Raw genomic sequence first — 14500 nt, forward strand, 5'->3', positions numbered from 1 at the left:
TAGTTTTCTCCATGTTTTTGTTATTGCTGTATAGAAATGATTTTTTGAGGGTTGGTTTATTTATTAATAGGTACTGACAGATTTTTATTTCTCTTTTCTTCTAAAAGAAGTTCCTCCCTTTTATTATTTTTTAAATTTTATTTAAACTTTATTTAAAGTATTTTTAAATTTTAAACTTAAAAAAAAAACTTTAAGTATTTTTCCATGGTTACATGATTCATGTACTTTCACTCCCCTTTTTCCTCCCTACTCCCAGAGCCACCAAGCAGTTCCACAGGGTCATACATATATTATCACTCAATACCTATTTCCATGTTAATCATTTTTGTAATAATCTTTGAAAAACCCAAACCCCACATCCAATACCCATATAAACAAGTGAAAAATCAAATGTTTTCTGCGTTTCTATTCTTGTTGATTTATTTTGGATCTTTCTACTTTGCTGAAATTTTGCTGATTTGGAGTTTCCCAAATAAATTATCTTGTCATCTGCATTTTGGGATACATTTGTCTTGTCTTTAACAATGTTTGTTATCTCTAATTTTTTCTCTTGCCTTGTATATATTAGAATAGCTTCTATTACAGCTCCATTGAAAATACCAACTTTTATTTTTTAGGAGAGACTTTTTATCACATTAAAAATACTCTTTCATACCTATATTTTTAGGGTTTTAAACAAATGGATTCTTTTTTTTTTAATCAAAGAATTTTCCTGCATCTATAAGTATAAATGTGAGGGGGTTTGGTTATTTTTATTTTAAAGATTATTATACAAATTCTTTTCCTAATTTCATCTTTGCATTTCCTAAACAAGTTTAATTCAATCAGTGTAATATATTAAAATTTTATTTTTATTGTCTTTTGGATATTTTTGGATAAAAATCCTTATCCCTTTTTTCTTTTTTTAGGAGTAAGGGCAATCCTTGGTCAAGATGGATCTTCAAGTGAATTATGTTGAAAGAGCAATTAATATGTATGCTAACCTAAACTACTTTACTTTTTTCTTTTTGAAAAAAATTTTTAGTCAATTTAGAGCATTATTCTTTGGTTACAAGAATCATAACCCCCCCCCCCCCCCCAAACACACTAGCCAATACACATGTGTCCTTGATCAGAACCTATTTCCATGTTGTTGATGTTTGCACTAGGATGATCATTTAGAGTCTATATCACCAATCATATTCCCTACCCCCCCACCCCCACCCCCACCCCCACCCCCACCCCCACCCCGGCCCCCATGTAATCAAGCAGTTGTTTTTCTTTGGTGTTTCTGCTCCCACGGTTTTTCCTTTGGATATGGTTAGTGTCCTTTCTAGTAAATCCCTTTTAGTTGTTCAGGATCACTGCATTGCCACTAAAGGAGAAGTCCATTCCATGCCACAGTGTATCAGTCTCTGTGTAGAATGTTCTCCTGGTTCTGTTCCTTTTACTCTGCATCAATTCCTGGAGGTTGTTCCAGTTCACATGGAATTCCTTTAGTGCATATTCCTTTCAGCACAATAGTATTCCATCACCAACAGATACTACAATTTGTTCAACCATTCCCTAATTGAAGGACATCCCCTCATTTTCCAATTTTTTGCCACCACAAAGAGCGCAGCTATGAATATTCTTGTACAAGTCTTTTTCCTTATTATCTTTTTGGGCTATAAACCCAGCAGTGCTATGGATCAAAGGGCAGTCAGTCTTTTAGCTCCCTTTGGGCATAGTTCCAAATGACCTTCCAGAATGGTTGGATCAGTTCACAACTCTACCAGCAATGCATTAATGTCCCAACTTTGCCACATCCCCTCCAGCATTCATTACTTTCCTTTGCTGTCATGTTAGCCAATCTTCTAGGTGTGAGGTGATACCTCAGAGTTGTTTTGATTTGCATTTCTCTGATTATAAGAGATTTAGAACACTTTTTCATGTTCTTATTAATAGTTTTGATTTCTTTGGCTGAAAACTGCCTGTTCATGTCCCTTGCCCATTTATCAATTGGAGAATGGCTTGATTTTTTGTACAATTGTTTTAGCTCTTTATAAATTTGAGTAATTAATTTTTAATTTTTTAATCATTTTTCAATAGTGGTATTGGTCTGAAGTTTTTGCTCTGCTTAATTCTTCCCATTTTTAGGTATTAGGATCACATTTGTCTCAGGATTTTGACTGTGTTTTTTTCCCCCCTCAGTTATTAAGAATGATTTTTGTAGTTTACAAAAAGTACAAAAGTAGTTTTATTCAATTTCACTTCCTCAAGTTGAGTTGTTTAAGATCTCTCTGTTCCTTGTTTTGTTAATAGGCATTTAACCGATTTGTAGTAAGTAATTCTTTTAAATTCTGTTTTGCTAGTGCTTAATTTTATCTGGTAGGTTCAAATAATTCTGTTTACTTACTCTCTGTAGTAAATTAACCATGCTAAGTAATTTGATTTTCCCACTTTAGAGTGATTATTTGCTAAGAGTTTATAAAAGTTCTCTTTTTTAGAATTGCAACTCTTTTACCATTCATTGTTGAATGTTTTTGTTTTCTATTTTATCTTTTCTCTTTAATTTTCAGGATTTTTATTTCTTTTGAATTAAAAAAAATTTTTTTTAGTTGTGTATTCAGGTTGTGAAATATTTTGTTGCTCATAGGCTTTTTTCTGATATAATTTTTTTCTTTGAGGACTGCGTTAGTGTCCTGTCCAAATTTTGGTATGTCATTTATTATTTTCTTTTTCATAGATATTGTTTCTATGATTTTGCTTCAAATTGCTTGCTATTTACATTATTTAATTTCCATTCATATAGATAGTTTGTGTTCCTATTATTTTAATTATGCTATGATCCACTATATATATATATGTGTATATATATATATATATATATTTCTACCAGTTTTACTTTTGTTAAAATTTCTGAGCCCTAGTATATAATCTTTAAAAACAATATTCTAAGAAATATATGTAATCTTTCTATATAACCTGTCTGTCTGTCTGTCTGTCTGTCTGTCTGTCTATCTATCTATCTATCTATCTATCTATCTATCTATCTATCTATCTATCTTTATTGTTCCCTTTCATAATATGCTGTGTTGGCTTGCTGAATGCTTTATTTTCCTTTTTGTTTATCTTTGAAAGATTGATCTAATGATCAATGTTATACAATACTGTGTATTGGTTCCAAGGCAGAGGAGTGGTAAGGGCTAGGCAATGGGGGTGAAGTGACTTGCCCAGGGTCACACAGCTGGGAAGAGTCTGAGGCCACATTTGAACCTAGGACCTCCTGGCCTGGCTCTCAATCCACTGAGCTATCCAGTTGCCCCCTATTATCTATATGTTTTAAAATTCATTATCTTTTCCTTTATGAATTTAGCTGCAATGCCATTTGGTATATACAGTCAATAATGCTATTGTTTCATTGACTGTCTTGCCTTTAAACAAATAAAGGTGGTCTTTTATCTCTCTTGACATGAATTTTTCTTTTTGCTTATTAGCATTTTTGTAATTTATATTCTTATTGAATTACCTGACAAATTTTATTTCTTGTTTTTAATTTTTTTTTCTGTATGTGTCTTTTAAAAATATTTGATAGTGCTTAGCATTTTATTTGGTTTTGGTTTCTTATGTCTTCTGCCATTCTTCTTCATTTTATTGGGTTGCTTAATCTGATATTTAGGGTAATGCTCTTAAGTTTTGTTATTTCTTCTATTTATTTCCTTTTTACTGATTTTTACCTCTTTGATCTTTTAAATAATCGTGTGGTCCCCTGAAATTTAATTTGCTTATTCTATTTCAATTCTAGTTGACTCACACAGGTCCATCATTCTTTTTTAAAACTTCCCTATCCAAGTTCTTTGAATTATTTAACTTATTCCTTTCTTGTTCTCTTTATTTCTCTTCTTTTTTGACCTTTTCCTTTCTTTTTTCAGAAAAGATTATGATTCAAAATTTTCTCCTTTGTTCCTAATTTCTGTCCAATCTCTTAATTTATGATGCTTTTGGGGGGAGGTTCTAAAGATGTGTTCATTTACTTTGCCCTACTTATTTCTGTCCCCACCTAAGCATTTATGAATTCTATTCTATTTGTATGTATTGCACATATCTTTTTTTCCCTCTGTCCACCCAGAAAAGTTAGGGTTTGTAGGAAACAAAAGTTGGGCTTTTTTATTCTTTCCCATTCCTTTTCTGTTGTATTTGAAGTCTCATTCCACCCTCTCATTTTTTGCAGGCTTTTTTCTTCTATGTTGCTATGCTAAAAATAATAACTGGCCTTGCTATTCAATTAATTTTCCATAGGATATTTTTTTTTGAAGGAGGGAGAGTAGATAGTGATGACCTGCTTTCTCTAAAATAGAAAGGAAAGAAGAGGATCATTGTAGTTTTTCCTTAAATTCATAGAAGAGAACAAAAGGAAGACTGGTAGGGATAGACACAAATAGATAACTTTTAAATTATGTTATTTATTATATTCATAAAAAAGTATAGTATGCCAATTAAAAAAGGAGTACTCTATAAAATGTATCCTGTAAAGCTGAAAAGGAACACTTGGTATGTTTTATATAACAAATATCAGGTTTATTTGGAAGATTCGCTGCTTGGATATTAAAATTTGACTTATCTATTTAGTTTTTTTTCCCCTTTCGTTTCACTATTTCTGTTTTAGGTGGTTAGCTCCACAACAATTCATCTCAGTACTTACTCCATTCCTCTCTTCAAAATCAGTGTTGTTATTAATCTTTCCAACAACAACAACAAAAAACAAATTTAGAGATTTATTTGATAGTATAATCAATTGTGAAAGTAAAAAGTCGAGTAACAATCACTGAACAGGTCAGCATTATTTTAGAAGAATTTCATCTAAGAAATAAAGCAATATTTTTTTGACATTTAAAGAGGAAATATAATACCAAAATGAAATGGTAAAGCAACATAAAATAAAGGACAACAATAAAACTGCTTATTATGAAGTGACAAAAGGGTATAAATGAAAGTGAATTAAGTTTCCATAAACCAAATCTAGATACTTTACTGTTTTTTTCCATGCATAAAAAAAACAAAAGCAATCTTATCATAAAGACAGCTCTAACAGATGTCTCACAGTCGAATGACTTCATCACTTTACTTCTCTTGGTTCTATTAGGATAATGAACTGATATCTCGTTGCTTACAATATAAGTGATAGTGATATAAGTGAAAGAAGCTTGAAAAATGTTAAAATTTTAGCTTTTTAAGCCTTATAAGACCTGAATTTTTGTTCTTTTGAGTGGGAATTTGTTTTGGTCTGGAAGCTCTATTAGGGAAGAAAAAAATTCTTTCTTTCAAAATATGTTAACGTTACTCCAGGAGATTCTCAGAGTACTCAGTGTATGTATTTACTACGTAAGTAGTTGCTCTAGCAAGTATCTGACATCATATAGCATTTACTATATATATATATATATATATATATATATATATATATATATATATATATATATATATATATATATATATATATATATATATATGCTTGGCATTCTACTCTGTCCTTAAAACAAAAAAACAAAAAAACAAAAACAACCCTTCACATTTCTTCAAGCTTTTATTTTTTGAACAGCCTGCCATCTTAGGTTATTCTCAATTGCCATTATTTTCACCTTTACTCTGCATTCAACCACGGGCTGTGATTATATTTTAGACCTCACTATCATCCAGAATGTTCCCAAGATTTTGAACATTGAAATTCCTTTCTGTTAACAATCTTTAATTCTTTTTCTCTCCTCATGTTTCATAAATGTATTCTTTATAATAATCTCTCCTTTTTTTTCAGCCCATCATCTCTGTTTTGCTATTATGATATTATTTTCTGCCTTTCATTATCTAATCCCATTCATTGATTCAACATGACACCATCCTCCATCCTTGACTTCCTTGATCCTTTATTTTTCAGTATTCATTCCCTGTCAGTCTTCTTCTACCCTGGATCATCCTCTCTATTGGCCTTTTTTTTTTTTTGAGCTGTTGAGTTCTGTTGAAAGAAGTCCCAAAAGTATACTGAATGGATCTGTTATAAATTCACATTATCTAACCTTAATTGGATCCCGCTGGCTGTTATCCTCCTTGTTCATCTCTATCATAAAGTTCCCAAAGAAGCCATTCCAAATTTCCCACCTTCTCAAGCCACTGACACTATTTCCACCTTTCTGTACTTAATCTTGCTTCCTACTTTGCTGAGAAAATCAAGACCATGCATAATCATTTCCCTCTTTTTCCAACTCTGTACTTCAGAATGTTTCTATCAAGCAAGCTGTTCTTAATAGATAGTGATTTGTGGTTACACATAAAATAGTCTGGGTTTTTTTGGTTTGTTTTTTTACTTTGTATGTGGAAATGTGGTAGAGGAGTTTTTTGTTTAAATTCAGATAACCTAACAAATTCTCTCTTAACTTTACTATGGTAGTAGGGGATAAACTACTCTTTTCCTTTAATTAATCTTTCTCTTAGCAGAGTTCCTTTTTTTCCTGGCCCATGTGAAGCATTTAATAAATATTTGTTGAGTATTTGACTGACTTTTCCAAGTATTACTCTTTCTGCTTGGATTCTTTTCTTATCTACTGGCTTTTTTTTTTCACTCCTCACAAACAAACCCATATTGTCCAACAACAACAGCTACAACAACATCTTTCTTTCCCACTCTCTCAAGTTTTATCCTAAATCATTTTTCTCTCTCATTATGAAACTAATAGGAAAAAAACCTTTTTATGACTATTTGCTTTCTCTACATTCTTTACAATCCACTACTCTTTAGCACTTCATAATATACCCATATCTTTTGATGCAACACTCTCTCAAAAGTTACCAGTGATGTATTGACTACTAAATCTGATGATATTTTCTGATCCCTCATACCCCTTGACTTTTCTGGCCCTGCTGGTCACCCTTTTTTCCTTTCTAAGTTACTGTGACTCTGCTCTCAGTCCTTCACTCATTTTCTGTCTGGCCCTTGTTTTGATCTCCTTTGTTAGATCATCATCTTCTACAAGGTTAGGTGTCTGGCAGGGTTGACTCTGGGTTGTTCTTACAAACATTGATTACTGCACTGCTTCTCAGGATCTCTTGAGATCTTTATAGAGTTGTGTACCATTGTACTTCTCTGCTCATTCAGTTCTTGTTTGGGTGTTGGGGCTTTTTTTCACTGTTCCTTGCCATATCAATAAGGACTAACTTCCTGCTACTGTCTGAATTCCTGCCTGTAATAGCAGCTCCCCATAGCTGTTCATTTGAACCAGTTGTGACTATAGTTGCTCCTTGAGTAAAATAAAATTTGTGACTTCAAACACTGCCTCCTTCCCTTCTTAATTATATTCTAGGTTGCCCCTTAGCTGAGTTCCAGGTGAAAAGAGTGTATCTTAAATATTACCTCTAGCACAGCAATAAAATCTTATTATTTTATTTTTTCAGAAAGAAAATGAGTAGAAACTGAGGTTGGTGAGCTTGATTTTTAATCTCAACCATATTTGCTTTTAAATTGATTTTAATTAGGGAAGATACTTAACTACATTTGTAACTACATCTGTTAGGCAGTTTTTGATCTCTATTATATTCTAAAATGTAAATTTTGAATATATGTCTCTTTTTTTAAACCCTTACCTTCTGTCTTATAATTGATAGGTTTCAAGGCAGAAGATTGGTAGGGGCTAAGTTGGGGACTTGCCCAGGGTCACACAGATAGGAATTGTCCGTTTTATTTTTTTTTTAAACCCTTACTTTCCACCTTAGAATTAATACCATGTATTGGTTTCAAGGCAGAAGAGTGGTAAGGATTAGGCAGTGGGGTTTAAGTGACTTGCCCAGAGTCACACAATTAAGAAGTATCTGAGGTCAGATCTGAACCTGGGACCTCTCATCTCTAAACCTGGCTCTCAATCCACTGAGCCACCCAGCTACCCCCTATTTCATTTTGTCTTTGTATTCCTAACTCTTAGAATTTCTTGGTGCATAGTAGAAACTTACTAAATGCTTTTTGGTTGACATCTGATAAATCAGATTTGGGACTTCATCCTGTTAATAAACTTTTTTGTTTTTCAGCATTCTCACTTAGATCAATATGGATGTCTGCTGATCAGAAGCTGGAGAGCTACATATTAGCATCAGGAGGTGATTGCTTCTTACAATTCCTATTCCTGTTCTGAAGGAGATAGCCCAGGTGCTGTGGAAATGAACGGAGAACAGCAGCTTGACACAGGTATTAATATCAACATTAATTAAAATCAGTGCTCTTTCTCGGTTATCATTTATGATCAGTAGAGCCTCGTTAGTACACTGATTTTTTCCCCCTGTCTTTTGGCTATAATTATTGTATAGCATGATTAGAGAATGGTATAGTAGAAACATTGTTAATGACTAGTAACTTTAAGGCAAATGCCAACATAAACCTGTAAAATGGAAACAGCCTATATGTTGGAAATAAATTAAACTTTTAAGTGTATCAGATTTGTTTTTCATCTGGTAAAAGAAAATCTTTTGGGCATAAGAACAAGTCAACCTATACCAGGTATGCCATTTTACCAAATTTTCCTCTTTCCCACAATATTAAATAATGCAAATCAAATCTGATAAAATTTTTAGGTTTTTGGTTGAATAGATCATGGGGATCTAAGCAGCCTGCACCTTGTTCAGAAAACCATTTGGCCAGAGGTTTCCTCTTCTCATTTTATCCTATTCTACTACTTGTTTAGTGAACTCATTGGTTCCCATCAGTGTTTGTGGGGTGCATGTCCTATTCTCTCGACTTATTCAGTCTCTACCCCAGTTTAGGACCTCGTGACTCTTTGCCTGAACTGAACTGAAGCAACCTCTTAATAAACTCTCTTCCCAATTCCAATTCATCCTCTTTTTCTGCCAAAGCGATTTTCTTAAAGTAGAAGTCTGATAATTTTCTGTGTCCCTATGCCTACTCTCTATAAACTTTTTTTCTCCATGGCCTCCAAGATCAAGTATAAAATATAAAATTATGTCATTCAAAGCCTTTCTTAACTTAGCTGTTTTCTAATTTTCCAGTATTCTTACCCTTTTATCTGCTTCATGTACTCTGCAGTCCATCAATACATATACTTCCTCACCCTTGTGACTGGAATACTCTCACTCTTTAACTCTGCCTAATAGCTTTTCTAACTTCCTTCAAGATTCAGCATGTCTCTCCTTCTATAAAAAACCTTTTCCAGATTCTCCTAGCTCCTAGTGCTTTCTTCTCAGAGATTTCTTTGAATCTATTCTGTATATGTTTTGTATGTACCTGGTTATTTATGTAAGGATGATGTTTAATCTATTAGAATATAAGCTCCTTTAGGATAAGGACTGTTTTTTGCCTTTCCTTCTGTTTTTAGTGCCTTAACTCATTGCCTGACCCACAAATGCTTAATAAATTATTTTTGACTTGACATCCCTTTCAAAATCGCTTGTATATATTAACTTTCTCCTTCTATTACCTTATTTGCAGGTTATCATCTCTGCACACATAGATTATTGCATTAGTCTTCCAATCTCTCTGATGTTAACATTTTCCTCTTCTACATTTACATATACCTTCATTAGATTTTTCTTCCAAAATTATTAGTTTTATTCCATTAAGAATTTTACGCAACTTATGGAGACTCATCTGATTAAAAACCAAACAACCTGTCTGATATCCAAGTCACACCATTATCTGGGCTTGTTATTTCTTACTTATTCTCCGTGGGAATCTCTTTTCCTTCTCTATACCTCTTTTGGAAGGAAAGCCCTTCCTGATTTTCTTTATCAGTTTTATTTGTTCAGTAAATCAAAAAAGAACATTAAGTACCTGTTATCCCCTCTCCCCCACAGTGCTAAGTACAAATCACAATAAAGAATACAAATTAAATAGTAACACAAGTTAAAAAGTAAAATCATTTCCTAAAGGTGCATACATTCTCTTTGTGGAAACATGTGCACATATAAGTAGCTTACAGTTTACTAGGAGGCAAACAACTTGCATACTTTAAGATTTAATTAGTTATTAATTATGTAGTATAATTAGATGTAGACCAGAGCAAGGAGTTTTATCTGGGCTCCTTTAACTTAGGAAGGAAGGAATTTTATGAGTGATGGGAAGAGAATTTGTTGAAAAGGAAAGACAGAAAATGACTCACTCTCTGGGAGCTTCTTGGCTTGAAGGAGGTGACTGGAGAGTTGGTTTGGATAACTCTATGAGTTTTGTAAGAGTTATTGGAGAAGAAAGGAAAAAATCTTGAGATCTAAGGAAGATTGAATGAAGAGACCGCTTTTCCTTTCAAAGAGGGAAAAGCAGCTGAAAGGGGGCACTATTTCACTCTCACTGAAATAGCATCAATTTTAACCCCCTGCTGAGAGAGGAGATGGAAAGAACTGCTTTCAGCTGATAATCAGAGGCAGCTGGAGGATTTTTTAATGTAAGTAAAGAAAATTATATTAGGATAGCTTAGTAAGTTAGAGAGTCATTTTTAGTCAGATAGTATAGTAAGTGTAGTGTCTACTTTAGTAGACAATGAAGACGTACCTTGCAGGACAGAAGGGTTGGGGGGGGTACAGTTTGACACTTTAGTTTTTAGATTTAAGATATTCTTTAATATTCATGTATCCTTTTTTCTGTCCCTGCCTCTTCTGATAGTAATTAATACATTTTGTTGGATTAAGCTGTATCCAGCATGTTATCAACCACCAATCATCAGAACTCACTAATAGTTCACTGATCAATATCAACTGGCCATATCATCGATAACCAATTGTAAGGAATTACACTTAAAGTTTGACTAAAATGTATAAGAATTCTAAATTAACATTGGGGTCGCCAATTTAAAAATATTATAGTTCAAGTCAAAATGACTTTTAGGGAGGTGGAGCCAAGATGGCGGCCTAGAAGCAGCAGAAGTTCAGTCCTCTGAATACCCTTTCTTACCGATCACAAACTGAATGCTCCTAGGGGAATGAAAATCAAACCTAACAACAAGACAGAACCAAGGAACCCTCCTGCTGGTCTCAATTCAAAAGGTATTCCCCCCAAAAGCTGGAATCCAAGAACACTCGGGTTTAAGGGGAAGGCAGAAGGAAGTTCCCAGTACCCCCCTCCCCCCCAAAACCTCCAGCGGCAGCGGGAAATTCTGGACGGACAAAGGCGCTGGTCCTGAAGGTGTACCTTGCGGGCAGGGCTGTGCCAGGCTCAGAGCGTCAAACACAGGTGGTGGGGAAGGAGCTGGAGAGGGAGCATAGAGCGGGCAGCCTGGTCAGAGTTGTGGAGACCCTCCATATTGCTCCAGCCTTCTAGGAGGTTTTGGCCTCAGAGCATACCCAGCTCAACCCAGCTGAACTTAATCCCATCAAAAGTCTTCAGAGGTCAGAGAATCTCAAACTCCAACACCCCTCCTTCACAGACTGCTGGACTTTAATCCAATCAAAAGTCTCTAGAGGACAGAGAAGTTCAAACTCCAACACTCCTCCCCCACAGACTGCACTGAGAGATCTTTTTTTCAAAGCTCCAAAAGGGGAGACTGACAGCCCCAAAACCAAAAAAATGAGAAGAGCAAGAGCACAGACAAATATGGGGAGCAAAGAAGGGATAAATATGAGCAAACAACAGAAAAAGAAGAAAGAAATTACAATCGACAGCTTCTGTACAGGCAACAAAATGACTTTTTGTAGCTTTATTTACAAAGAGGTGGAAAGACTGAAAGTAGAAAAATAAAAAAAGAGGGTGGAGAAAATGTCTAGGCCCTTCTCGAGAACTACTCTCTCTTTGGAAGCCAGGAAAGGAAGGCCAGCTCATCCACTGACTCACCCAAGAAACAGCCCAAGAGCTAAGGTCCCATGTCGAAGTTGAGGTCCAAGTCTAAGTTTGTAGCTCCAAGCTCCAGATTCAGGCCTAAGAGGACTTCCTGAAGACTATCTCCAGAAGACTGCTTACAGAAGACTCTCTCTAACTGAAGAAGTTCAGGGCTTTTATAGTGACTTCTTGTCCCTTCACCTCTTTACAGGGGCCAATCACAGCTTCCAAATTGCCTAGAACCTGGGGCAGTGTCTGTGGGTTTCACTTCTTACCTCTGAAGGTGTTAACTCTTTATCATAGGCCTCTGAAGGTGTCAACCTTTTATCATAGGCTTCTCTAAAAGGGAAAAAGGGGTTATTTATAAAAAAGGTTGGACTGGATTATATTTAAAATAGGATCACCAGGAATTTAATTTATTCCAAAGAAATGTGTTTATATTTTATTTACAAAATATAGAGAGAGTGAAGTAAGAAAATTAGAGAAAAGATAGAGTAAGATATCTAGCCTAAGCACTAAATAATTTACTCCCAGACCCTGGTTCAACCTGGGCAGGGAGAGTTAATCCTTAGCTGGTCTTGGCAAAGCCGAGGACTTGGGGAAGTCTCTCTCAAGAGGTAGGTCTCTACTGAGGCTAGTTTTTTCAGAAAAATCCAGGAAAGGAGTCAGCCTTTTCACTCCTCATGTGTCAGTCCAAAGGAAGAGACTTAAGAACAGCTTCACCAGAACAGGGTCTCAAATCCAGGCAGCAGATTCTTCTCTACTCTCAACTCCAAATAACTGTCTCTCACAGGAAGTTCAACTCCAAGTAGAAATCCAAGTAAAAATCACACTCAGGAAGTTGTAACTCCCTTTTAAAAAGACTTCCTTTTGTGTCACTTCCTGTGCCTTCTCCTAATTTTATGTCTACCAATCACAGTTGAAGCTTTTTTTAGGACTGCCCAGGGGCAGTCAGTTTAATTCTGATTTGTCACCCACTATTGCACACCTGAGTCACAGACTTCCCCCACTCAAGTGTGAATGGGTGTTTACACCTTTGGTGATTAAATCTAAAAAATGGGCAGGGGAATTAATTTAATTTTTACAATCAGGGGAGAGTTAAATTTAGTTGTCATGGATTCACAAGTTTCTGACTGACTGAGTTATCATCCACTTTAGCAAATAAACTTTCGAATACTCTTACTTAGTGTTAAGTAGGGATGCTTTGAGTTCTGGTGTTATCACTCATTTTAGCAAATGACTTGTGAATTCTCCTACTTGATGGCTAACAAAGTGTTAACTCAAAATAGACAAAGAGAACAAAGAATTCCCTTTCACAGAATATCAAGATCAATACCGCAATAACAATACAAATAAGTAAGTCCAAGGAATTTGAGAAGGGAGAAGGCATCATCAACTGGAGAGATCAGAAAAAAGCTTCTGATTGGAAGTACCTTAGTACTTGATTTATTCCACACTTAGCACTTGAGCAGAAGCCTGGAGATAGCTAAGTCTTCAATGAGGTTCAGGTGAGAAGAAGACATACACCCCATAAAAACTGATGGGAACCAATGAGTTCACCAAATAAGTAATAGAATAGAGTAAAATGAGAAGAGCAACCTTGTTGAAGGCCTGGAGCCAAAGATGAAATGCTGAATTTGAGGAATAGCTGCTAGGCCGTTTGAACTAGAACGGAGAATGTATAAAGAAGAAAGTATTAGGAAAAAAATTTGGAAAGCTAGATCATAGTGTAATGAAAAATATCTTGTTTTTTTTTCTTTCTTTTTTTAAAAATTGTTTGACTTTTTTTTAATTAAAAAAATCTATGCTCTTTGTTAAATAAGAAAGGGAGTGAAATCTAATATAAGTATGTATAATCAAATAAAAAAATGTCTATATTGGCTATGCTCTCTCTCCAAACAACAGGAAGTATGTCTCTCTCATTTTGTACTCTTAGTTGCCTATCAGCAGATGGTAGCATGTATCATCATCAGTCCTCTGTAATTATGGTTGGGTATTATGCTAATTCAGAATTACTAAGCCTTTCAGAGGCATTTGACTTTATTATTGTCTATATAAAAATTATTCTCTACTCCCTTCATTCTACTTCAGTTCATACACAGCTTTTCAGACTTCTCTTAAAACATCCTCTTCTTTATTTCTGGTATCCTGGAACTGGTTGGTGGGGGAAAAAAGGCTGAGAGTTGACACCTATTCCTGTACCATACAGAAATTTAAAGTTTTTTTATTCTATATCAGGAACCTCTTCTTGCCCTGATGTACAGCCTTCCCCAAAACTGCCCCAACAGATCTTTTCTATATTTCTCTTCTCTTATGCCAATCTTGGCTGGAAAAGTGGCTCACTGACTTATTTCTTGAATTTCCTAATCAGGATTCAGTCTACACTGCTTCCTGTATCTGTTAGGAAGAATTTTGTGGCAAAAAAGCTTTATATACTTTTTCCTGTTACTCTGCCATCTTGACAAAAAAAGCTTGATTTGGAGAGATGTTGTGGATATTGAAATAATAAGATTTGTAGACTGGTTAAGAGGAGTGCATTGAGAATAAGGAGTGGAGGAGATAATTAGTTTAATTTTGGAAGTTTTCATTGTTATGTTTGCGTGGGTTATTGACCTATTTTAATTTTTTATGTTTTGATCCAGATTCTGAAACCAAGCAGAGTAAGTTTGATTCCTCCCATTTTAAGCAAGTTTTCTCTTCTCTGTGCTAAATATCTGTAAGTCCTTTGACTGTTTCTTATGA

The 14500-nt window shown here is 34.8% G+C and overlaps 1 protein-coding gene across 5 annotated transcripts in view; it reads left to right on the plus strand.

The window, feature by feature from the left end:
• Window positions 1-14500, plus strand: part of SFMBT1 (Scm like with four mbt domains 1) — a 197890-nt gene that overhangs the window by 103616 nt on the left and 79774 nt on the right. For 4 of the 5 annotated variants that reach the window (XM_056804891.1, XM_056804894.1, XM_056804893.1 and 1 more), the window contains exon 2: window positions 8032-8188. In XM_056804891.1, the coding sequence (XP_056660869.1) occupies window positions 8161-8188 (28 nt within the window). In that variant the 5' untranslated portion in view covers window positions 8032-8160. Of the gene's footprint in view, window positions 1-953; window positions 974-8031; window positions 8189-14500 lie in introns of those variants that run through there. The other variant, XM_056804895.1, reaches the window with a different exon arrangement.

This window comes from Monodelphis domestica, chromosome 7 (genome assembly GCF_027887165.1).
Source record: "Monodelphis domestica isolate mMonDom1 chromosome 7, mMonDom1.pri, whole genome shotgun sequence".
NCBI classification, from domain to species: domain Eukaryota; kingdom Metazoa; phylum Chordata; class Mammalia; order Didelphimorphia; family Didelphidae; genus Monodelphis; species Monodelphis domestica.